Source organism: Delphinus delphis, chromosome 3 (assembly GCF_949987515.2).
Source record: "Delphinus delphis chromosome 3, mDelDel1.2, whole genome shotgun sequence".
In the NCBI taxonomy this organism is placed as follows: Eukaryota; Metazoa; Chordata; class Mammalia; order Artiodactyla; family Delphinidae; genus Delphinus; species Delphinus delphis.
The window spans coordinates 152656246-152683064 of NC_082685.1; the positions used below are offsets into that span (position 1 = coordinate 152656246).

The 26819-nt window shown below is 33.6% G+C and overlaps 1 protein-coding gene across 2 annotated transcripts in view; it reads left to right on the forward strand.

The window, feature by feature from the left end:
• The window catches only part of LOC132423657 (cadherin-10), a 189045-nt gene that overhangs the window by 54980 nt on the left and 107246 nt on the right, over positions 1–26819 (forward strand). For both annotated transcript variants that reach the window (XM_060009642.1, XM_060009643.1), the window contains exon 2: positions 13954–14309. In XM_060009642.1, coding sequence (XP_059865625.1) covers positions 14079–14309 — 231 coding nt within the window. In that variant the 5' untranslated portion in view covers positions 13954–14078. The remainder of the gene's footprint in view (positions 1–13953; positions 14310–26819) is intronic.

Here is a 26819-nt window from a genome sequence, read left to right on the forward strand (position 1 = left end):
TAATATGTAAAAATGCCATTGATTTTTGTTTGTTTGACCTTGTATTCCTGTGAACTTGCTTAACTCATTGACCAGTTTTAGTAGCTTTTTAAATAAATTGCCTGTGATTTCACATGTTCAGAATCATACCATTTGCAAATGAAGACAGTTTTATTTCTTACTTTTCTCTATGTATGCTTTTTATTTCTTTTTCTTGCTTTGCTTCTTTGGCTAGGACCACCAGTTTAAAGTTGAATGTAAGTGGTAAGAGCACATCTCCACAACTTGCTCCTAAACACATGGGGAAAAACATTTAGTCTCTCATAACTAAGAATGATAATATGTTAGGATTTTGTAAGTGCTTTATATGAGTTGAAGAAGTTATCTTTTATTCCTAGTTTACTGAGAATTTTTATCATGCGGGAGGCTGGATTTTGTCAAATATTCTTTGTCAACTGAAATGATCACAGCTTTTAAAAAATCATTTAATATGATTACAGTGGCTGGTTTTCAAATGTTGAACTTACTTTACTGGGGTAAAATCAAGATATAATTTTACATATCATTGAGTTTCATGTGCTAATATCTTGGTAAGAATTTGTATTCTATCTTCATGAAGGTTATTGCTCTTCTTCTTTGTTTTTGTTTTGTTTTGTTTTGTTTTCCCTCTTGTAATGGCTTTTATCATTTTGGAGTCAGAGTAATGATGCCTTAGTAAAATGTATTGGAAAGTGTTCTTCCAGTCTAGTACTTTCTGAAATACTTTGTGTAGAGCTGGTAAATGTCTTAAATGTTTGCTTGAATTTGCCAGTGAAACCTTCTGCGTCTGGAGCATATAGATTCAATCTTTAAATATTTATGGACCTATTGATGTTATCTTTTTCTTTTTGACTGAGATTGGTTGTCTGAGTCTTCATGGAATTTGTGTATTCCATCTACTTTTTAAAATTTATGAGTGTGGAACTTTTAGAAATGGTTCTTAAATAATCTTTTAATATCTGTAGTATCTGTAGTGATAACCCATTTTACTCTTCTACTGTTGGTTTCATTAATTTTCTCTATTGTTTCTGTTTCTAGTCTCACTCATGGTTACATATATGTGCATATGTGTGTGTATGTATATATATGCATGTGTGTGTACATACACACACGTATTATTGACTTTGTCTTTTTGATTTGGGTATTAATTTCTTCTTTTAGCAGTCTATTAAAAGAGAAGCTTAGATAATTGATTTGACATGTTTCTCTTTACTGAAGTTGATATTTAATACTATAAATTTCCCTCTAAGCAATTTTTAGCTACACCCCACAAAATGTGAAATATATAGGATTTTTTCCATTTTTATTCAATTCACAATATACTCTAATTTCTTTTGAGACTTCCTTCTTAACCCATGGGATTTTAAAAAGTTGTTGATTAAAGTAAAGGAGCTGTTACAGTGGAGGATTACTGGACTGAATGGCAATATTATGACATAGTATGAGTATATTTCATGTTTGGTAATTGCAATCATTGTTGCTTTTGTTGTGGTCATCTATTTACAATGTTTGATGTCAGTTTATTTATCTCTTGTAAAATAAAATACAGTGTGTGTGTGTGAAAAAAAAAAAAAAAGATCAAAGAGAAATGTCAACCAAATGTAATGTGTGATCCTTGGTTGGATTCTGGATTAAAAATACTAAAGAACACAGTGGTCACCTACTAGGGAAATGTGATTTTGAGATTAGTGCTACTCAAAAATATAGTCCATGGGCCCATAAAAAAAAAAGTTTTTGTTTAATTTTCAACTATTATGGATTTTCAGATCTCTCTTCCTCTTATTAGTTACTAATTTAAATCTGTTGTACTCAGAGATGTGTTATATAATTTCAGTCTTCTTAAATATACTATGACTTGTATTATACCCAGAGTATGGTCTTCTTACTGTACTTCATATGTGTACTTGAACAAATGTTTATCCTGATATTGTTGGGAGGAATGCTGATGGTTCCTACCATAATTGTGTATTTTTTTACTTTTTATTTCCTTTCAGTTCTATCAGTTTTTGCTTAATGTATTTTGAAGCTCTGCTTCAAAATGCTCTGCTACATGTTTATGATGTCTTTTCTATGTGATTTGGCTGTTTTTCATAATGTAAAGCCTGTATCTCTAGCAATATTCCTTGTTCTGAAGTCTACTTTATCTGATATTAATTTAGCCAATCCACACTTTTATAGTCAGTATTTTCACAATAAATATTTTTCATTCTTTTACTTTCTTTCAACCTATCTCTTTCTATTCCAAATGAATTTCTTTTACATAGTATATTTTCAGATTTTACATTATTACCCATTGTGATAGCCTACAAACTAGGATACTAAGCTTCCTAGTATTTGGAAACAATTTACTTTTCCTAGTAATTAACTCTAATTAAATATACAATGCAATTTATTGTAAGCTTACTATAGTTTATCATATTTTTATTATCCATTTTTTTCCCCTGGGATAATTCGACCTAATCAAATGAAAAAATCAATCTGTTGCTTGCATTTGAAATGCTCAAAATGCATTTGAGCAATGGAAAATCCCCATTTTATTAGATAATTTACAATCTTAGCCAATCCCAACATTCCTTCCAGAGACATAATTCTTGAAAAAATATTTGCTACTGAATCTTTGTTCTCAAGGGGACTTGAATAGCACATTTATATATAAAATTCAACATGTCAATGATGTCTTTCAAGTTGAAAGCAATCTGTGGAATTTACTTGTCTAAATACATTATTATTAACATTTTAAATAATATTCTTTACCCAGAATCTTACTGTATGTGTCCCAGTACTTCTGTGGTCTGTAGTTCACCCACTTCCTGTGGTATCAGAAATCTCCCATTCCCAGTGGGTCTGTCTTATTTGTGCTCAGCACACTGGAAGCTAGCCAGGATGTCTTCTAGATAAGAGGATTAAAGTGTAAGTTTTAATCATAGTAACATCTATTCATTATTAAATTATGGAGGACCTTTCAGAACAGTGCAAGGGGAATCTGGTGACCCGAGTTATAGTTCTGGTTATGACACTAACTGTTTGAGACTGAGCACATCACATAACATTACTCTTGAAACTGTTCCCATATCTGTCAGCTTGAGTTATAGGAAGAAAAACTTATCTCTGAAGCCCAGTTTAAAAGTACTTGATCATATGTTTTGTTGCTAAGGTCAGTGTGGATTTCTCCATGAGGCAGAGTAGGCACAGTGGGCTTAGGACCCTCATGATTTTTAAGGAAGGGGCCCATGAAAATGTTTTTTTTTTTTTTAAGTAAGAGAAAACATTGAATTTTTAGGTCAAAGACAATGATTTAATATATAATATTAATATATGTGTCTTTATATGAATGCAGTTGTAAAACATTTTCTAATATTGTTTTATCAACAAAAAAACCCACGAAGGCAAACTGTCTAGAGCCCATAAAAGTCATAATATAGCCCTGGCTATGGTTGAGAAAATTGTGGCTGAAGGGTTAGAAGATTTGGACTTAACATTGTAACAGGCCTAGAGCTAAATTTAGATTTGAACTTAGTCATCTTAGAATTGTATCATACAATCAAAGTGATATCATTTCATTCCATCAGTGCATATGCTTCTTTTTCCTCTGAGCTTTGCACATTTTTTTCCCCTGTTCATGACCCGTAATGTACTCATGACTCATTTTTCCAATTCATGGAACACAATTCCATCCCACTGCATTGCCACAACTCAGTTTAATACCTGCGCTTATGTGCAACCTTGTGCATATGTATGCACATACAACATGCACACACGTACACACACAATGACACCCTGTTTCCTCTTCCCTGTGTCAGCTAGGACATGATTTCCTCCAAAAAGATGTCTCAGCCCACCCATGTTTGGATTAGGTGCTCTTTTCACCCATCCACACTGTTCATTCTTGGATGGTGAGAACCATCTTGCTTTTCACCAAAATTTAACAACTTTCGTATTGCCAAATGTAAGGCACAGAGACAATACTCCATAAACATTGCCAAGAGAATAATTCTAAACCTTAGTAGTCCCATTTATAGAATGAAAATTCTAAACACACTCTACTGAGATGAGTAAAAACACATGCACACCAATTTGTATGACTAGTTCATTGGGGAGCTTAATATAATATACCTTACTACTCCAAATATTTACAAAGCCAATAGTATGTTTTAGTCTAGAGTCTATACTTAGGCACTGATACTTTTTTAAAAGTTTAATAAGTAAAAATTAGAAAATAAAGAAACCTTGTATTCTCTTTTTAGTTCAGTTGAAAACTGTGATGAAAGTACCACTTAGCATTGAGCTAAGCATTATGAAAAATGGAAATAAATGACAATCTAGTCTCTTTCTGCCCTCAGAAGTTGAAATTTAACTAATGCAATGCTATGCCAGCTGTATATTTCAGCTACAGATACATAATTTTGGAGCTAATCCTTTTTTATGTAATGGGCTTCCACGTAACGTAGGCTATCTACAAGTGGGCTTTCTAGTATTGTGCAAATATTGAAGCATAGAGTTAAAAAGTAGTGCTGAGGGCTTCCCTGATGGTGCAGTGGTTAAGAATTTACCTGCCAATGCAGGGGACACGGGTTCAAGCCCTGGTCTGGGAAGATCCCACATGCCGCGGAGCAACTAAGCCCGTGCACCACAACTACTGAGCCTGTGCTGTAGAACTGCAAGCCACAACTACTGAGCCCACGTGCCACAACTACTGAAGCCTGCACGCCTAGAGCCCGTGCTCCACAACAAGAGAAGCCACCGTGGTGAGAAGCCTGTGCACCACAACGAAGAGTGGCCCCCACTCGCCGCAAGTAGAGAAAGCCATGCACTGCACGGGCAAACCAAAGCAGCCAAAAATAAATTAATTAATTACTTAATTAAAAAAAAAGTAGTGCTGATAAAATTTAGTGCTTTTATTTAAGCCTGACTATCTCATCAATGCCACAAAGATCTGTCTTATGATCACTGTGCTTATTCTCATGTAATAACTATACCTTTAAGTATATTTTTAATGACCAATAATATAGCTCCATGTTTGCACCTTTGACTAATTTTCACAAACGAGTATCAGGTATAGTTTTTGCATTTTCAGGTATAATAGCAAGAACTCATTTTGCAATGCCCAATTTACTGCATATTTCACACATTCACATAGTAGAACAAGCTAAAGCGTGCAGTGATTGTTTATACACTATTAGTACATGCACAGAAGGTCTTCATAGAAAAAACTTTGAATGGGAATAATGTTTAACGGGTTCTTTTTTCCAGCTACGGATATTTTTTCTTGATGTTCTACTAATAATGTGTAAGTGAGGAATGACCCCATCTTGGGTAGGAATTCCTAATCAAACTCCCAAACTCTCCGTATCTCTTCACTCATTGCTTTTTAGAAACAGTTCAAGTCTTGGATCAAAGAAAACTGGGTACCAGATGGCTTTTATCCTAACATCTGTAAATTACCCTAAGAGCATTCTTGCTATCAGTTTCCACGTAATGAAATAAATCCTACTACAGCAGGATGAGACTTCCAGGAAGCAGCAGGTGTAATGTCAGAGCTGTATTAGCATGGATCAAGTTACATCTGGGACTGTCACACTGGCTGCTAGAGTTAAAAAGGCTGCTGAGAGAGTAGCAAGAACTCTTAGGTGCTCTTCTTTAGCTTATTAGCAAGAATCGTAGAGAAAAGTGGCCACACCAAGTTATGTGTCTCACTCAGCAATGCTTCTCTTTACACCTGCCATATGCTTTATCCACCCACTGCCCAGACTTTATATGGGTTATATCTGGTTTTGCAAATTATCTTGTTAAGACGTTAGCATGTAGTATAGCTAGAGAAGTGTATTTCTGTTTTATGTGCAGGTCACATTCCTGGAGAATAAAATTAATTTCAAAAGGTCTCTCTTGAAGGGGGATTTGAATCTGAGAATAGCAAGGATCAAAGCTTCTTGGAATTCTGTCTGTATTGGCAACAATCCTAACAATGTTTGATAACTTATCTGAGACTAGCAAACCTTTATGTTTCATATTTCATTCAACAATGATATATTGATTGCCTATTTGACTAATGTCTTGTGTGAGTGTTGTGATGTTATGTATAAATAGGATATAAGCACTAAATGATCCTCGACATGTTGTTGTGCTTTTTTAGGGGAAGGGACCAAGTTTCCTTCTCACTGAAATATTTTAGAAAAAATAATAATATTCAATACAGTTTAAAAATATTTACTGAACAATTTGTGCAATCCTTATATTAGCAACTTTGGATGCAAGACATAGGCCCTGCTTTAAGCTTACAGTCTAAACAGAGATACATATGCAAATGCATACTTAAAAGAGAGTGATAAATATTCATTGTAGAATTATATATTTTCTATGACATTAGAGCACAGTAGGTAATGTGTAATGAACTCTTGGAAAAATATGATCAAGCATATGGACTCATATTATTTGAGTCCTTAGTGTAAGGCTTTGATTCAATTATCTCACAAAGTGCTTTATACTAGATGCATAAAATGGTATCAGATGCATAAAAAGGAAGTATTTAGTATGCACTGGCTCATTTTAATTGTATAAAGACACCTGAAAAATGTTCCTTTTTTCTCAGTGTTGAAATTTCATTAGATTGTATTGGTGCTATGAAACTCTAAAAGGTTTAAAATTGTTCATCCATAGAGGCTTGGGTATGGTCTCAGTAATCTTTAGCACTTTCTATTATAATTATAAATGGTAAAATTAAAGGGAATAAAAGCTGGAACATTAAGATTCTAATCAACATAGACAACCAACTTGAAGAATGACTAATTCCTTTTATTGAGAATGGATTACAGCTTAATTGATCACCTGTTATGTGTGGAGACCTAATTAATAATTGAGATGTGTCAAAATGACTATTATATTGTATTTTGTGATCTGCTCTTCTTGGATTCCTATATAATAAAATTAACATGCTATAGAGAAAATAATGGTAGTGATAAATATTTCAGAAGAATAATGAAGACTCTGTGATTACAGACAAGGAATAAGGTTCAGTGGGACAGATGCTTTAAAATGTACATATAAAGGAAAACATAGTTTGTAGTATGATCATGAGAATAATTGCTGTGGTGTGTGCTGACTCGAATCAAACAGATTCTTCTAGTTAAAAAAAATCTAGAAAATGACTGATTATTTAGAAAAAAATGTTCTGATCTTCCTACAGTAGTCACCTTATATATTATTTTCCCATCAGTGTAATAAGCAACATACTAGGGCTGTGAGGTACTAAATAGGAAAAAGTCATAAACATGTTCTGAAGATGAACCTCCAAGTGATTCAGCTATGTTGACATTACAGGCGAGTTTGTTAGAAATGCAGAATCTGCACCTCACCCAAGACTTGCTGAATGAGAACAGACATTTAACAAAAGCCCCAGGAGATGTGAATATACATTAAAGTTTGGGAAGCACTGGAATTATGGGAATGCAGAATGCTAAGGGATGATTTAATAATCTTAAACTTCATGTGGTATTCGTATTAAATTATTTTTAAGAGTAAAATAAAGAAATGTGGTTTTGTAAGAAGTTCTTGAAAATGAAATTTATTAACTGAAAATGACATTATAGAATTTCATTAATTTGTGGCATTTTCATTCCAGGAGATAGTTTAACTGTGGTCTCAACCCACTTGATTCCTTCTAATTATAACTGTTTACAAGTACAGCTTCTTTACATACTATTTTTATTTTTATACTCTAAAATTTAGCTTCTGTTTTTCACTGTAAATAGTCCAACCTATTCAGAAAGCCTCCTTTATAAACATATTAATTACTTAATTCAAGAAAGGTTTACTGATACACACATACACACATATATATATACATAGCAACATGCTATTCGCCAGTGAGGGAAAGTCGATAAAATATAATTACTTAGACATGATTGAGAATTATATATTAGTGGAGGAGTAGGTTATACACATAAGAAGTTACATGTCAGACTTGAAATTAAACAACTGGAAATAACATGAAATAAATTTTAAAAATCATCTGGTTCGAGATATTGCAATGAGTTATCAAGTATAGATGTTATCTTCCCAGTAATAGACAGGTTTAAAATTTTTAATTGATTTGGGTCTTGATGAAGTGGGTTTTTAAAAATTAATTTATATATTAATAATGCCCTCTATGATATATTTTAAATAAGAAAAATTAAGGTTAAGAAACCTGTTAGTAGATATTGTTCACTCGGTTGCATGAAATGATGACTTAAAACAGTGTGGTGGCACATTAAATGGTGAGTGCAGTGTTGGGGGAAAAGAGCTGAGAGCCATGGAGAAAGAAAACAAAAGCAAGGGAATATATTGTCTGACCATGTAAGAGGTGTACTTGGTTAAATGGAAGTGTCAAAGATGTTCTATATTTTGAGTCAGGTTACTGGAAGTATGATTATTTGTGGTTTTTATACTGAAGGAGCAATATCTTGAAAAGGTTAATAAGTAGGCTTCTAGCAACATAGAACATACCTAGGAAGAATTATCATTGAGCAAATTAACTATTGGTTTGTTTTGCATAATTTCCTAGTTTTATTTCTTATTGTGAGTGTTTATCAATTGTTCATTTGTTTTTGGAACTGTTTTATATTTCCAAGAAAATTGAGAAGATACAAAGACTTCCGAGATACCTACTGCCCCCACACATGTGTATCCCCACTCATTATCAACATCCATAACCAGAATGGTACATTTTTTACTAAGGATGAACCTACTCTAAACTATCACTCAAAGTCCTTAGAGTTCACAGTTGGTGTTGTACATCTTATGGATCTGAACGAATGTTTAGGGACAAATGTCTGAGTTTTTTGAGGATCCTACTGATACATCCTCTTGCTCAGAGATTCTTTCCTCAGCCATACCCAGTCTACCAGTAAGCCCATCAAAGGTATTCTTCATTTACAGTATTTTTCATCTCTCACATTTCATTTTAGTTGTTCCTGAGGATTTCCATCTCTCTGCTTACATAGCCCATCTGTTCTTACATGCTGTCTACTTTCTTCTTTAGAGCCCTCAACATATTAATCAAAGTTGCTTTCAATTCCTGGTTTGATAATCCCAACACTCCTGTTATGTCTCATTCTGATGCTTGCTCTATCTCTTCAGTTTATGCTTTTTGCCTTTTGGCATGCCTTGTAATTTTTCTCTTGATAGCAGGATGTGATGTACTGGGAAATGGAGCTGCTGTAAATAATCCTTAATAATGTGATAGTAGGGATGGGGGAGGGGAAGCATTCTATAGCCTATGATGAGTTCTCAGTCTTTCAGTGAGCCTATTCCTCTGGACTGAAGTCACAAATGTTTCTCAAGATTTTCTCACTTCTTAGAAGGGACTGGATGGTTACTGTGGGCTGGATTGGATTTTCTCTTCCCCCAGGTAAATTAGGCTCTGATAATACTCCAGCAGGTTAGGCTCTGGTTAAGTAGTTTCCCCTGAGGGCAGGCCTTGTTAAGTACAGAGTGAAACCACAAGGGGATTTTTCTCAGATATTTACTGTGGGGACTTTGTCGAGCTCCTGGAGGTAAATCTCACAATGTCAAGGACCTTCCCCCTGGAGTTTTTAATTCTCAGAGTTGTGCACACTGAATGTCCAGAAATGTATCAATTACAGTTCAGTTTTATTAACTCCATTACTGGTTCTGGATGGTTTCTGCTCATGAGTCTCTGGTCTGGTAAGCTGTGCTTCCTTCTATTCACCTGTCTCTCCAATCTTGGGAGCAGTAGTTTGCCTTGAGTCCTCTCCTCTGTTACGAATCCAAGAAGAGCTGTTAATATTTTTTAGTCCATTCAGCTTTTTGTTGTTGTCAGGATGGAGTGTTAGCTTCCAAGCTCCTTACATGTGAACTGAAAATGTCATTCTTTTTTAACTGCTCAGTAGCATTCCATTGTATGGATATAGCATTATTTGTTTATCCATTCACCTGTGACATTGGCTTGTCTCCAGGCTTTCCCTATATCCATGCATTGCTATAAACATTCATATTTTAGATGAGTATACTTTCATTTCTCTTGCATAAATGTCTAGGAGTAGAAGCCTAAGTTACATTATAGATATATTTTTAATACTGAAAAAAATCTGCTTATCCTATTGCTGCTGTAACAACTTACCACAAACTGAGTGGCTTAAAACAATACAAATTTATCTATTACATTTCTAGAGGTCAAAAGTCTAACATCAAATTTTCCACTGAGCTGTGTTCCCTGTGGCGGCTCCAGGGGAACATCCATTGCTTAGTTTTTTCAGCTTCCAGGCTGCCTGCATTCCTTGGCTACTACCCTCTTCCTCAGGAAACTCTAACCACTTGTTTCTGTGAGCATCTCTTTTACTGACTCTGATCTCCTGCCTCCCTCTTATGAGGCCCCTTGTGATTACATTGGTTTTACTTAAATGATCCAGGGTAATCTCCTAAATCCCCAAGTTAGTCACATCTGCAAAGTCCCTTTTTACCATGTAAGGTAGCATATTCACAAGTGTCAGGATTCAGGATATAAGCATCTTTGAGGAGCCATTATTCAACTTACTACACTGTCTTCAAAGAGTTTATATCATTTGACAGTCCCATCAACAGTGTAAAAGATCAACGTCCAAGCTCATCAAGTTGTATACATTAAATATGTACAGCTCTGTGTATTTCAATCATACCTCAATAAAGTGGTTGAAAACAAAAATAAAATAAAGTGATAGCATGAAAAAATGAAAATACTCAGGATATATTTGACAAAAGGTGAACAAGGCTTATACATGGAAATCTACAAAACATGACTGAGGAGAACTCAATAATGGAGAGACATACAGTGTTCATAGGTCAGGAGAGTCAATGTTGCTATGATGTCCATTTTCCCCAAATTTATCTAAAGATTCAATGCAATCCCCATCAAAATCCCCACAGACTTTTATATATAAGTTGCAAAGTAACTATAAAATTTAAATGGAAAATGCAAAAAGTTCTGAAATAACCAAAAAAATTTTTAAAAGAAGACCAAATTTGGGGGACTAACATTATCTGATTTCCAGACTTATAAATTATAGGAATCAAGACAGTGTGCTATTGGTGTAAAGATGAACAAATAGACGAATGTAATAGACTAGCGAGTCCAAAAATATATAGACACACCTATATAGACAACTGATTTTTTACAAAGGTGTAAAGGCAATTCAGTGGAGAAAGGATGAGTTTTCAACAAATGGTGCTAGAGCAATTGAATATTCATAAGTAAAACATAGAACTTCAATTCATATCTTGCACCATATACAAATCTTGATTCAAATTGGACCATAGACCTACATTGTAAGAACCAAAACTATAAAACTTCTAAAAGAAAACATAGAGGAAACGTTTTTGTCCTTGAGTTAGGCAGAGATTTTTAGACACGAGACAAAAAGCCCAATCTATTAAAGAAATAAATTCAAAAATCTAATTAATCAAGATTAAATTTCTTATTTTAATTTAATCTTGTCATTGTTTGAAATGGTTTTATCAAATAATATTTATGTAAAATATATTTTAAACATTTTAATTATCTTAAATCAGTATTAAAATGCATTTAACGATAGACTTCATAAACTTCATTATGAAATAATAGAAACTAAAACAATAATGAAGAAAAATGATTCTATATTTTCGTGATGCTCCAATTATTTACTAACAACTTTTACAGATGCAATCTCCACCTACTCCTTCCTAAAAATATTGGTACTTAAGCTTCTAAAGTTGTAAGGTAAGGTAAGGTTGTAATTGTATTGAAAATGATCACCAATATAGCAAACAATTGCTTGCAAATATTTCTAAATTGAAAAAAGAATTGAAATGAGAATGTTGCTTCGATAAGTTTTAAAGCTTTTAGCAGAAACCCTCAATTATGCAAACTCTCTTTTAACTTTTAGGAACAGTATATTTTTCTGGAGAATACTGTCTAGCATGTCCTGATACATTTTAAAAGTCAGATATCATTTTAGTAAATGTTCCTATTACTTAGAATCCAATCAATTTGAGTTTCTGTAAAGTCAGTGCCTTGTGATGTAAAACCATTTTATGTATCAGATAATTTCTATACTCCAAGTACAGCATTTTACATGACAGATTTTAATACAGGTTACATCTGTCACATTGAATGCTTCATGTGCTGTGGAGAGCTCCACTGTCATTTAGTACACTCTGGGGAAATACTGCTTCGCCATTAATCTTATTTCTAAAGCATGTTTGTATTAACCTTAAAATCGTCCTAATAATAAAACAAACACACAAAAAAGTAAACAGATTGCTTAGAAATCTTTGTAAATGAAAGCATAAATATAAATGCTCGAGTACTTAGAATACATTGTCATATTTGAGAAATGAAACTCAATCCTTTTGGTCCTCCAACCACTTTTTTATAGTATTTTATCATATCCTGAAATAAAATTCATAGCTAACAGAAAACAAAACAAAAAAAATACAGAGAAATTTTTAAAATAAAAATATTCTAACAGTAATATAAATAAATAATAAAATGAAAGTAATTATGATTTAAAAATACTATTTTCATGCATAAATGTTTGAGTTTAACTACATAGAGGAGGTAATGATACTCAGATGTTTGAATCAATTTACAATTCATTCATTCAAACTGTTTAATGAGCATCTACTATGTGCAAGGTTCTGTTATAGACATGTGAAAACAGTAGCAAAAAAAAGAGCAAACTTCCCTTCTTTCATGGGATGATGGTAGGGAGACAGAATATATGCACAATAAATAAATAAAACACATGGAGTGTATTGGGATGTGCAAATTAGGGGAGGTTTCAAGAAAGAACCGAAGGAAGCAGGGGATCTACCTACGTGGATAACTACATGGAAAAGCCTTCCATGTGGAGGGAAGAAGTAAAGAGGTCCTGGTTGAAGAGAGGAGCGTATGAAGTGTGTTGCAGTCTGAAACAAGAAGGACACTGGCTGGAAAGGAGTCAATTTTGAGGAGTGGCCTGGGGGATCGAAGTATAGCATGAAGTCAGAGAAGTGACCAGCTGTCATGAAATGGAATACAGAATTGTAGGTATTTGTGAGATGCTAGGTTTAATCAAAGTGAGGTAAGAAGCCATCAGAGTAATCCCATTTTAGTGGGATTACCTCAGATACATTGTTGAGAAGAAATAATTGCAGGTGGAGAGCAGTGAGGAGCCTGGGGCATCATGGAGTTCTAGGTCAGCATAGGGTCAGGGAGGTGGTCAGAAGTGGACACATTGTGCAAATGTATCAAAAGTATAGCTGACAACATGATTAAATTTTTCTATATAATAGTGTAAATTATGTCATATGTTGATTTACTGTAGTAGAGATTTTTTTTTTCTACTCTATGAAGCTCTAGGTGTTCCACAGACCGACCTAAGAGGGGAGAGAGGAGAGGTCTTCAGCTGAAGACACTAAGTTTTTTTGGTTTTGTTTTTGGCTTTACTTTTTTTACCTTTGAGCTGGATTAAATTTGAAGAAACTGTGCTGCTGTTTAAAAATCATTTAAATATCATTACACTGCATGACAGATGCATAGTTCCTGTAGTTTATTAAAATCACTATTTTATTTTCAAAATTTTAATTATGTTAAGTTACTCTGGAAATGTTGACGTGCAAAATTAACTGCATATCCACTCTATATAGGGTTTATAATTCCTGAAAACTGGTAAAGTGCCAAAAGAAAAAAAGAAATAATAGCTAAATATGTCCTTTCTTTAGAATTTGTTTGAAAGAAATTATTTACAATTATCTTTTCTTAAATTGTAGACATGTTACTAGGTAAATAATGTTTCCAAACTAATAATTATTTTATGTAAAAGAGGGGAAGCAAATATTTTGGTTACTATTATTAATTAATATTTGTTATGTTAAATTTACAGCGACAGGTAACATTCATAATGTTGTCAACTGACTTTTTTTTATTTGTTTATTTGTTTGAAGCTTTTGGAAACATGTCCAAAACATTGATGAAATGCTGGAAACGAGTTGAAACACAGTAAAATTCAACCCAATAATATAGGACTGCTTTTTCTTCATCCACGTTGGGAATTGTCAAGAAGTGAACTATGACAATATATCAATTTTTGCTACTGTTTCTACTCTGGGTATGCCTGCCACATTTCTGTTCTCCAGAGATAATGTTCAGAAGGACTTCTATGCCCCAGAAAAGAATTTTAGGTGCACGCATACCTAGAAGTGATGGCAAAATTCTGCACCGTCAGAAGCGTGGTTGGATGTGGAATCAATTTTTCTTACTGGAGGAATATACAGGATCTGATTATCAATACGTAGGCAAGGTAAGTCTGTGTTGAAATGGCAAATATTTACATTCCAGTTTTTCATATGTCTTGTAAAGAAAATTTGAAGGTTATCAAGATTGCCATTCTTACAAATTTGATTCTCTAAATATCCCTAAAGCAGTTTTTGTTTATGGAATACAAATTAGAATTTGAAAAACTATGTAATGAACATAGCATTATAAGTGTATGAATTCATTTACTAGAATTAATTCTGCCTACTACCTCATGTATTAAAGAGGTACTAAAAATTGCAATTTCAGAATTTGTAGTTAGAAATCAATGATCAAGAGAAAACTATCTGGCAATCTAGTATTTAAAATAACAATGCTTGTATATAATACATATATATATATACCTATATATATTTCACATTGCTGTTGAATTCGGTGAGGAAGAAAAGATATATTTAAAAGTTGTTTAATATTCTACAGAATGAGAAAACAAATGTCATTAAAATATGACCTAAGGTCAAAATAATGCTTACTTATAAGAAAACTTATTCCAGATATGAGCGTTACTTATTTTTCTAAAGTCCTACCATGGGTACATTTAAATAAGGGAAGAATAAATGGGAAGACAAGCAGGAAAAAGTAGTCTACTTGTCGGGATATGATGACATGAGGAGATTTCATGCTATTCAGTTATAAAAGATAGTGAGGAAAATGAGCTTTGGTTAGGACTGGAATAAAAGTTACAATGGACGACATAAAAGTTACATAAAAGTTACAATGGATGCTTTTATACACTAGATTGTATTAATTTCCAGTTTTCTTTCTTGGCACTATCTGAATCTAGTCGAAATTAGGTAATATCTTAAAGAAAAAAATCATTTTAATAGTGTTATTTTTATGGACAGTTTATGAAACTATATCAAAGAAAAAACGTTAAACACACAAAAGGAAAATAGATATAATCACATGTTCATATATCACATGTCAACAGTACAAAATTATGATAGATCCATGATTGTGTTGGCAACTTTTGCATCAGCCTCAACTTTAATAGCTTCTTTCACATAATTAAAACTGGGCTTTTAAAGTTTTTGTCTTCTAAGAAGAACTATTTTTGAGAAAATACATGTTCATTGATTTTTAAAATACTTTGATAGGTTTTTTCATGTTCCAGTTATTTCAGTTTTTTAAAAAAATGTCTGGCAGTATGAGAAAGATAGCATTAAAGGTTAAATGTCATATTGACTGTAAGGTGAAGAAAAAAGCCAGCAACCTAAGCAATTTTACCAGAAAGTATGCAGTAGTGGACTTATCACAGGGTCATCTGATAGAATTCCTGAGCTCAGAGGGTTAAGGTAAATTTTATGGTTGCTGCAATAGACAACTTTCAGTTTATGAAACCAACCACATGAAAATATAATAACTGAAACCTGAGCCATAGAAACTATAAATAGTTTTATTTGGCTCTTCCTGGACATAGCAGTTATGTGTTTATTTGCATAGATTTTCCTTCACCTAGTCCTTAATGAGGATTTAATAAATGTTGGTAAATTGAATTATCATTGCATTATGTGCTCTGTTGTGATAATCAAGGTACTTCTATGTACTTTCATTTGTTCTTTCCCCAAAGAATATCAATAACTTGAAATCAAGAACTTTACTTCGTATCTTTCTTTGTTTCTAGCTCTTAGAGTAGATTTTAATATTTAGTTGGTTGAATTAACCTGAGTTGTATTGAACTGAATTCCCAGAGTCATCTGGTAACACTTAGTTCTTTGGTAGGGAAAACTAATGTAGAGTTTAAATTACTGTGGGCTATTAAAGCTGGTAAATACTTAAGATACATGCATCTTGATATGCAACTCAAATTTTATTCTTCCTTACTCTGCTCTATAAAAGCAAGCCAGAAAACTCTTTAATGAGGAGAGGCATAAGGAATTTATGGAATGTGTTCACCAGTTTCTTCTATAAGTATGTCCTGAACTACCAGATCAACAGATATATATTAGATGCTGTAGCTCTGAGTTTACTTCTAATACCCAAAGCATCTGTTTTTTTGCTTGTATTTCAAGTCAATTTTGTATTTCTATCATTTATTCATGTCATGACCTGTGAAATAGTTATTTTTAAATTTCCCTTGTCTGTAGTACATATGTGTGTTACTTTTTATTAAGTATTTATATTGTATTAATTACTTATACAATTAAAGATCTTATATTAGGGCTTCCCTGGTGGCGCAGTGGTTGAGAGTCCGCCTGCCGATGCAGGGGACACGGGTTCGTGCCCCGGTCCGGGAGGATACCACATGCCCCGGAGCGGCTGGGCCCGTGAGCCATGGCCGCTGAGCCTGCGCGTCCGGAGCCTGCGCTCCGCAACGGGAGAGGCCGCGGTGGTGAGAGGCCCGCGTACCGCAAAAACAAACAAACAAAAACAATATTAAAAAGATCTTATATTAGAAGTAAACATACAGATTTTTTTAAACATATAGATTTGTATATGCGAAAAGGCAATTATGAGATATAGAATATTTTTATAAACATGCGTTTTAACGAATATAATTGTGGGCTAAGATATATTTTCTTCATGAAACATAAAAAATTTTAAATTCCCTGGGTATTCTTTCCAACATTACTTATAATAAATTTATTACATATTCATCCTTTCAGAAATTCTACTTTCAGTTTTTACTTCATTTAAAGTAGGCATGTGATATTGATGCTGAGAGATTCAATGTCTCTAGGTTAGTTCACAGGTAGGAATAATACATGTCCCAATTACTAGACTTATGGGAAGACACTGATAAACTCTCCATTGTTGTGGAAAACATGGTGGGAGCTCAGAGTAGGAACAATGGAGAGAATTACACTGGTTGAGTGGGGACAAGACTGAAAAGCACATGCATGAAGAGGGGGAAAATTTTTTAAATACCAAACAATTAGCCAATAAATCCTACAAAGAATGGATGGCATATAATTTCTTAGATTAAAAACCCAATACTGCTTGAGGGGTTGAAACAAAGGGAAAATCCCCTTACTTCTCATTGGATTAAAGTAGAGGAAAGCTTAGGAAAAGCATATAACTGCCAATCAGAATACCTATATGTAAACTTCCTTCTGCCACTGTTTTTGCTTTCAGTAGTGAAATCAATTAACTTCTCTTGGCCTTCATTTTCTCATCTATAGTATGATCATGTCAGTCATTTTATATATATATATTTAATGTACTTATATATATAATTTTTATATGATTACATTTTAAATGTGAAGTGTTTGAGCATTTAAAAACCCATTTATATATAAAAATAAAGAATAAGAAGAAGTATAGAGAGACAGAAAGAGAAAAAGAGAAAGAAAGCTAGTGGCAGAATTGTCACTGCCATGGCTATTATGAAGAAACTAGCTAACCAGCAGTGAACTCAAAGCATTTCTTTGTTCATCTCTCAATGAGCAAAAAAATATTTTCCTCTAAATGATTCAATCAAATGTATTCTAAACCAAAATATATTTGGTGTAAGTTCTTTTTTTTCTTTTCAGTGAGATAATCACAATATTGACCTTTAAGAAATTTCCTATATAGGACAATGCGTGCTAACCTTTTTTACCTTCCAAAGCAAGAGGTTTAAAACTTAAACTTCAAGTATCTACTTTTGCCCTATGTTGCTTTTATATCTCAACCTTCTATAAACATCTTTAAATTTACCAATTTAAGATTTGAGAAACATTGTGATTATAAACTATTTTTATTAATGTCCTAATGTAGCTTCTTATCACAGTTTCCCATTGCCTGATTCAGTTGCCTAGATAATTTCAAAATTTTAGGCTTCCAAATATTCAAATAAATAATGACAATAAACTAGATATTCTTGAATTTACTTTTAGCCGTTAACAAACATACAGTTCTAAGTGAATTACTAATTTTATTTACTGTACAAACTTTGCACTTTAATAATTATTCTCAAGTGGAGAAAAACATGTTAAAAATGGATTTTTAATCAAAGCCAGAGATTAAGAAAAAACACCAAAAAATTAATAATGTAATTGAACAATGATAAACCTGATTCTGAGCCAGCATAGTAAAATAATTCACTCCAGGAAGTAAAAACATAATAATAATCTTAGTAAATAATCAAGGCAACTGTCTATATCTTCTTGGGATAATGAAAACATGTACCATCTGGAGACATGAAAGAGATTCTTGGGGCCTCCAGGCCATTCAGACCTCATAGTACCTCACTGATATCATCCTTCTCTAAATGCAGAATACATTTGACACATAAATTCTTTTTTTTTTTTTCCCAATGATAGGTTCTTTTTTTAAAAATTGAAGTGTAGTTGATGTATAATGTTGTGTTAGTTTCAGGTGTACAGCAAAGTGATTCAGTTATACATATATATAATACATATATATATTCTTTTTCAGATTCTTTTCCCTTATAGGTTATTACAAAATATTGAGTATAATTCCCTGTGCTATATAGTAGGTCCTTGTTGGTTATCTATTTTATATATAGTAGTGTGTATATGTTAATTCCTAACTCCTAATTTATTCCTCCCCTCCTCCTTTCCCCTTTGGTAACCATAAGTTTTTTTTCAATGTCTGTGAGTCTATTTCTGTTTTGTACATAAGTTAATTTGTATCATGTTTTAGAGTCCAGGTATAATCGATATCATATGATATTGTTGTCTGTAAGTCTTTTTGGGTTCTCAGTTGTTTAGCATTCTTGAAAAACAGAAACCACGTTTAATTATTTCTTAATTTCATATCCCTTTTCCTGAAGAGTTAATGGCTTCAAAGAGCTAGAGCAATAATGGTGCTCTCTATTTTAGCAGATTAAGAATACTATAGGTATTTATAGTTCTTCTGTCCTTAGATGATTACTTAAGCTCACCTCTACCAAGGGATACACGGTTCCCCATAGTCTACCATGGCTTTGTCCTCCCATAGTTTATAACCCAATATGAACCTTCATCCCCCTTCCTGAATAGCCAATAGAAACTTTCTCCCTGTCCCTAACAGGTTTTTCTCTTTGGAACCAACTGCTTTTATTTGAACAAGTATCTTGCTGGTCACTTGACTTTTCAATATTTCAATCCACTATTAAATATTTCATTTTCTGACTCTAACCTGTTCCATGATTGAAAATGATAGAATGAGCCATATATTTTTCTGGTCTATCTCAACTCTATACCTTTAGTACTGTCTTATTTGCCCTCATGGCCCCTTAATGAGCATGATGAGTTCAAAATACCCTAAATTAATGATTCTAATTGGGGGTTATTTTGCCATCCAGGGGAAATTCATCTATATATGGAGACATTATTTGTTTTCACAACTAGGTAGAGGGAGTAGCTACCGGCCTCAAGTTGGCAGGGACCAGGGATGCTGCTTAATATCCTACAATGTATAGGGCAGACCTCCAGTCCTAAATGTCAATATGCTGAGACTGAGAAGCCCTGTCCTCAACTTCCTTAGTTTGCCAGAGCCTTTTACATTTCCTCAACAGCTCAGTCTTTATTTTACTTCTTTCTGGGTTCTTGTTTCTGAATATGCTCTCAATTATCATCATGTTTCTTCCCTTTGGAGTTGCTGTAAGAATTTGCTTTCCCTAACTTGGATTTCTCTCAAGACTTACTTTCCTATTCATATTCTGTCTAATCCTTAAAGCATATGTTTGGCTCCAGTCTCTTGGTCATTCTTCTCTGTAGACTTGTGAGCTGCACACACCCACTATGAATAAATGATTTATTCATTCTGTCAACAAATATCTAGAAGACCTGTTACTACTCAGGTACTATTCTGATATTAAGTACTGTGGTGAAAATATAATTTCTCTACTCACAAAATATGTGCCTTTAAGAGAAGGAGAGAATAATATGTAAGGATAACAGGAAGTTATGGGACTCTTTTTGTCTCAGACACAGCACAGATCCCAAAAGCCTCGAACAAAACAGTAAGTGCCAAATATTGCCATGTTTCATTTCTGCAGTACTTGTAAATAGGTGGAAATAAAATAGTTTGGGGATTCGTATTACACGAATCTGTATGTTATTAAATGTTGAAACTGGAGAGTCAAGTTCTTATTTATTTATTTCTTCGGAAGAGTTTTTTAATGTGCAATGCTTTATAATGAAGTGATTCTTGGAAATTTCTAGAAGAGATATCTTCCAGAAACTGAAAAAACCTTATACATGAGAGAGTAACTTGACTTTAAACATTCACAAAGTCTGGCAATACCAATTGTATGCATTTTGCCCTTAATAATGTAGTTACAATCAAGTCAAACCTGGTTGCAACAGGGGAAGGAGTAGTTGGAACTAAGACAGAAGAAGCTGTCCTGACCTCCCCACTGCAGTTTTCCTACAGGGGAAGGAAATCTCAAGTGAACTCATGGAAGAACTTTATGTTTTATTAGAGTTTAGAGAGCTGGGAACACTCTCTGGGACCTTTTAAAAACTGTAATGTTGTTGAGACTAAAAGTTTCCAGGTGACTTTTTTTTAATACAAACATGATGAAGAGAATCTACATAAAACACAAACACACACACACACACACACACACACACACACACACACAGATAGGCCTGCTTTAGTGGTGAAATGGGAGTAGAAGAGGGCTTGGTATATAGTTATTTTCTATTTGAACCCTATTAATGACAACCATAAAAGGACTGAGCACAAAACAAATTAATACAGTGAGTGATTTTAGTTAGAAAATGTCCTAAAAGAAAATAAATCAGGATGATTTGGTAGACATCAACAGAAAGTCCTTTAGATTAAATGATTAATAAAGACCTTCCTGATGAGGAGACATTTGAACTTTTGGGGTGAATATAGACATTATTTCCCTAATAGGTAAAGACCACAACAAAAAAAAGATGATCCTGAATTAGAATTTATAAAGACTTTTTATAGTAATCCTCAAGCAAGAGGTAATTAAAGCATTTTTAAATAGAGGCATGTCCTGCATAACCCTGATAATGTTTTCCAGGGAGAACACCTCTTGGTTTTTAACTCTCAGAATGCATACAATGTCTGTATCTCTCAATGTTTCAGCCAGAGGTTATATTGGAAAAGTATGCTCACCTCCTCAAAGTTCACTATAACATTTTAGCAAAGCAGTATTCAGGAAGATCTTAAGTTGCATTCCAGATACACTTGATAGAACATCAGAACCACCGATAGATGTTTTGAAACTAACAGAGGCTGTAATAGAGAACGTGCATCTAAGATTTTGTAAGCCCTTCGAGAAGCCTTGCTAATTCATGTTAACCTGTAAGTGTTCAAGTAACACTGGTTTAAGCGTTTTCTATACTAACATTATAGTGTGTTATTCATATATAGAGATTTTATATGTTTTAGTTACTTTTTTAGGAAATTAGTTTTGAATTTGGGTTTAATGTGTAAGCATTCTAGTTTTTCCAGTTTAAACTAATGGGAAATAGACTTCTTGTTAGCATTTTCAAGCAAAGTGTCAAATATTGAACTCTTTTTAAAAAGATAAATGGAATTAAGTATGGGATACTCATATATAAATAACTACAATCATCATTTTACTTAAAAGTTCTTACTGGTAGTAGTGATAACATATGTTTACTAAACTCTTCCATGAAGTTATTTACATAACGTGTTGTCACTGTATAACCTTCATGAAACAACAGTACACCCGCACCACCTAAACACATTTACCACACTCACTGCCCTTACTGTACTCTAGTGATTTGTGGGAAGTCCACCCGTCCACTCTTTTTTCACTCTTGAATTAGTAACCCATCTTTTCTTTCCCATTATAGTCTTATTTTTGTATATCCCTCTCTTGTACTCACCATTTTATAATCCCTTCCACACAGAAGGCTTCTTCATCTCTTTTTCTTCCTTCTTCAGTTTGTCACACAGCATCTTTTAAAATCTACCTCTCTATGTTATATCCCTTGAATTTAGTTTTATTGGATTATGTTTTAGATAAGAGATAATTATGAATTTATTTTCTAAAAAGTATTATTTCTGTGGTTTTAGGCCAATTAATTCACATAGAGTAGTAATAGTTGGAAGTAGATGAAAGGACTTTGATGATAATAATTGATAATAATAAAAAAACAACTCAAAGAATTTTTCTATGATGAATAAGCTTTTAAAAACTTTACCTATTATTTAAAAATATTAAAGTTCAAAAATACTAAATCTACAATTTAACCCATCATTTTTCAAGTATAGAACTTTTAAGAAATACAGTCATCTCTGAATGAAGATTATGTGAAAATTGAGCCAGACTTTTAGGTAAAGCTCGAGAGAAATCTCTGTAGATGAAAAATGTATTGAAATGTCATAAAAATTTGCTCTGCAAAAAGTATCTTAATATAATTTATCAATAACAGGTGAGTGTGTAATGGTCATGAAGCATGGGAAATTATTATTATGGTATTATGTATTTCTACCAAAGACCTCTTATTTTCTTTCTTGGAGACAATATACAATTATATATTCAATTAAATTTTGTCCCCTTTGTACTAAAGAATAATGTTCTTTTCAGTAAAGAAAATGAAAGTGGATGTATGTTATTATGTTTGCTCATCAATGTCTCATACTTAGAATATGTTCAAATATTCAAATTCTCAGTTGCTTCTTATGAAAGCATGAATAGAAAAGAAGGGAGCACTTCAATAAATTTTCTGAAGTGAATTATTAAATATTCACATAATGTAGTTAAATTTCTACTTTTGTTTTGTCAAAGAATATTATTTAATCTTATTTTTTTATTATTATCATTATTGTTGTTGTTGGTATTATTATTGTGTTGCTAATTGGGTAACTGCATTCCATGGCTCCTGGTAATTGTAAATAAAAGTTAAAATAAAGAAAACATAAAAGTTGCCAGGAAAATGGACTAAGTTTAGAGAAGGGAACAGTGATTTTGTTGGGATATAATATACAAACTTTTGGTTCTCTCCTTAGAACTCTAATCGACAAGACGAAAAGCACTTTATGCAAATTTCAGACTCTCTTTAGTAAAATTCTTTCACTAACCTCACTTTTAGAGCTATACTTTAAGCATTTATAGATTACATAAAACTATTAAATTTAGAATTTTAAATGAAGGTCTTAAATCTCAGCCCAGGATTAAAATTGTTTTACCAAGTAGGAAATTGAGCTGTAAGAATGTGTACTATTATAACCTTTTATCTAAAGGAACATTTCCTATTTTGGGTGATGTTTAGCTTAAATTCCATTAGTGAACTCCTCAGTTCAGTGTTGTGTCTTCCAAATACCCCCCAAAACTCCAAGACCACTGAATTTTTCAATTTTCCTTGATACCAATTCTGTCAGTATATACAAACCATCAAAAGCTTAGCACCGGACTTCCCTGGTGGCACAGTGGTTGAGAGTCCGCCTGCCGATGCAGGGGACACGGGTTCGTGCCCCGGTCCGGGAAGATCCCACATGCCGCGGAGCGGCTGGGCCCGTGAGCCATGGCCGCTGAGCCTGCGCGTCCGGAGCCTGTGCTCCGCAACGGGAGAGGCCACAACAGTGAGAAGCCCGCGTACCACACACACACAAAAAAACAACAAAGAGACCCAAGCTTGATATTTTTAGAATTTTTTTTTTCAAAACTGGTGATTTAATTTGTATTTTCCTAAATAACAATGAAGTTTCATTACTGTGAACAAGTTTTTCAAGTGTTTTATCAACTGTTTCTTCAGGTCATCTATTTTTTGCTTATTGATTGCTTCATTCCCAAACCCATAATAGGTATGGAGCACCAATTATTTTTCAGGCACTCTCTAGGTGACCAGTCACAACACACCCTGTGTCACGAAGCTCACAGTTTTAGTGGGAAATGCAAAAACTTAAATATAAACATAATAAATATATTACTCTTATGGTATCTTATGGTATGTTAGATGATGATGGTTACTATCAGAAAAGAAGAGAGAAAGCAAGGTAAGGAATATTGAGGAATAGAGCAGAGCAGGTGGTGGTAGTCAGTACTTTCTTACTGAGAAGGTGATATTTAAGCAAAGGATTTGGAGGAAGTGAAAGGGATAACTAAGCAGCTGTTAGAGGAATATTTTTTGCATCAGGAAGAAATAGTTACTGCAAATGCTCTAAATCAGGAAATTCCTCATGAATATTCAAGAAAGGGCAGGGAGGTACATGTGCCTAGAGCAAAGGGGGCAAGGGGCAGGTGGTAGAAGGGAAGGGCAGAAAGATAACAGGATCCCCAGATCCTACAAAGTGTGGTAGACAAAATAATTGCCCCAAAGATATCCACATCCTAATTCTCAGAATTCATTATATGTTATTTTAAATAGCAAGAAGAGACTATTGCAGCTGTAATTAAATTGAGGATCTTGAGATGGGGGAGATTATACCCTGGATTTCCTATGCAATCCCCATTTGATCACACGGGTCCCTATAGGAGTGAGGCAAGAGGGTTAAAGTCAGAAAAAAAGAGATATCACAATGCAACCAGAGGTTAGAGTAACAAGCTTTGAAGATGGAAGAAAGAAACAGGAACCAAGGAATGCAGACATCCTCTGGAAGCTGGAAACAGCAAAGAAACAGTCTCATCTGAAGCCTCCAGAAGTAGCAGAGCCCTGCCAACACCTTGTATTTAGACTTCTGACCTCCAGAACTACAAGAGAATAAACTTGTGGTGTTCTGTCACTAAGCTGGTCATAATTTTTACAGTAGCAATAGGAAACTAATACACAAGACATTGGATTTTGACTTTTACTCTAAGATGGAAGATATTGTAGACTTTTTAGCAGAAGACTGACGTTATATGAAATAAGTTTTAAAAATATCAGTCTGACTTCTGGCTTTAAAGTTGGTACAATAGAAATCTATGTAGTATTCATGCATGGATGTTAGGAAGCATTGTTACAGATGACTCAAAACATTTTGGTCTGAGCAACTGAAAAATTGATTGTTTTTATTTAGAGAGCATTAGGAGTAAGAGCTCGAGTTCGTCTTCAGATGTATTAAGATAAAGGGAGTTTTGAGATTGTATTGGGTTGGCCAAAAAGTTCGTTCAGGCTTTTCCATTAAGGTGTTACGGACACCCGAAGGAACTTTTTTGGCCAGCCCAAATACAAGTTCAGGAAAACTTATATGGAACTTCTTAGAGGCCATCAGCATATAGCTGGTATTTAAAGTCATGGGACTGTTAGATATTAAGAATGTGAATGTCGTGAGAAGTGGAAATAGGGCTGTATTTAGAAGCAAACTCACATTCAGACATGTGTGAAGTGGCAGATGATATGGGAGGAAAGAAGAAAAACCAACATATACAACTGAGAATGAATATTCCTTGAACTGCAAGGGAACCTAAGAGCTGGGGGTGTCTTAGAAGACAGGTGAAGAAAATGTTTGGAGAACAGAGCGTGTTAACTGAGTCAAAAGCTACTAAGTCAAGGAGGTAGAGAGTTCTGATTTGACCACTGACTTTAGTTTCATGGAGATTCTAGGTGAATTTGGTGTTTATGGTTTCAGTGCTGTGGTGGGCCCAGAATTCTTATTGCAGTGCATTTCAGAGGGAATGGAGAGAGAGAAATTGGAGCAAGTACACACAGGCAGCATTAGAGTCTTGCTGCAAAGGAAGCAGATGTTTGTAGCACTCTCTGATGGGAGGAGTGTGAGCGGGATCAAGAAAAACAAACATTTTTTTTTTACTTGTCTTTCTGCATTGATTAAAAACTCCAATAGAATATTGAATAGATGACATGAGAGGGATCTCTTTATTTTTTTCTTAGTTTTTTTAAATGATCGACATTTTATCATTAATTGTGAAGTTTCTTAAGTTTGTTTTTAAAGGTATTTTTATCAGACTAAGGGATTTCCTTTTAATCCTAGTGTTTTATGTTTTTTAATCATAAGTGAATATGAAATATTGTCAAATATATGTATGCGTATAATGAACTGTTTATTTTCCCTTCAATATGTTAATCCAAGCAATTACCTTAAATGATTTTTCCTATTTGAACTAAACTTGCAGATTTTGAAAGAGTTCACCTTGGTAATGATATAAAACTTTACATTATCGTATTCCACTTGCTCTTTCTTTGCTTACAATTTCTACTTTTATAAAATCATTCATTTTCATACAAGATATCACTCAGTAAAATTACTTTTTAAACTCTTTTAACTGTTTTACTGTATTTAGACATCAAAGTTATGATAGTCACATAAAATGAGATAGGAAATATTACCACTTTTTCTATTACTTTATATAATTTGTGTGTGTAATTGAATTAATGCTTTCACGAATGTTGTCTAGAATTCGTTAAAAATACCTTCTGATACAATAGTTTTATTATAGGGAAACGTCGGCTATTGACTTATTTTCTTTAATGGTTATAGGGCTACTCAGTTTCTCTTTCCTTCTTGACTTAGTTTTTGTAAATTGTATTTTTGGCATCTGTTAAATATTTTTTGAAATAAGCTGGTGGGCTAAATTCAGAAGGCTTCTTAGCTCATGGTCTAAAGAGAATTTGTATATGTTTTTAAGACTGGATTTAAGAAAAAAAGGAAAAAGAGGAAGAATATGGTGCAGAGGCTG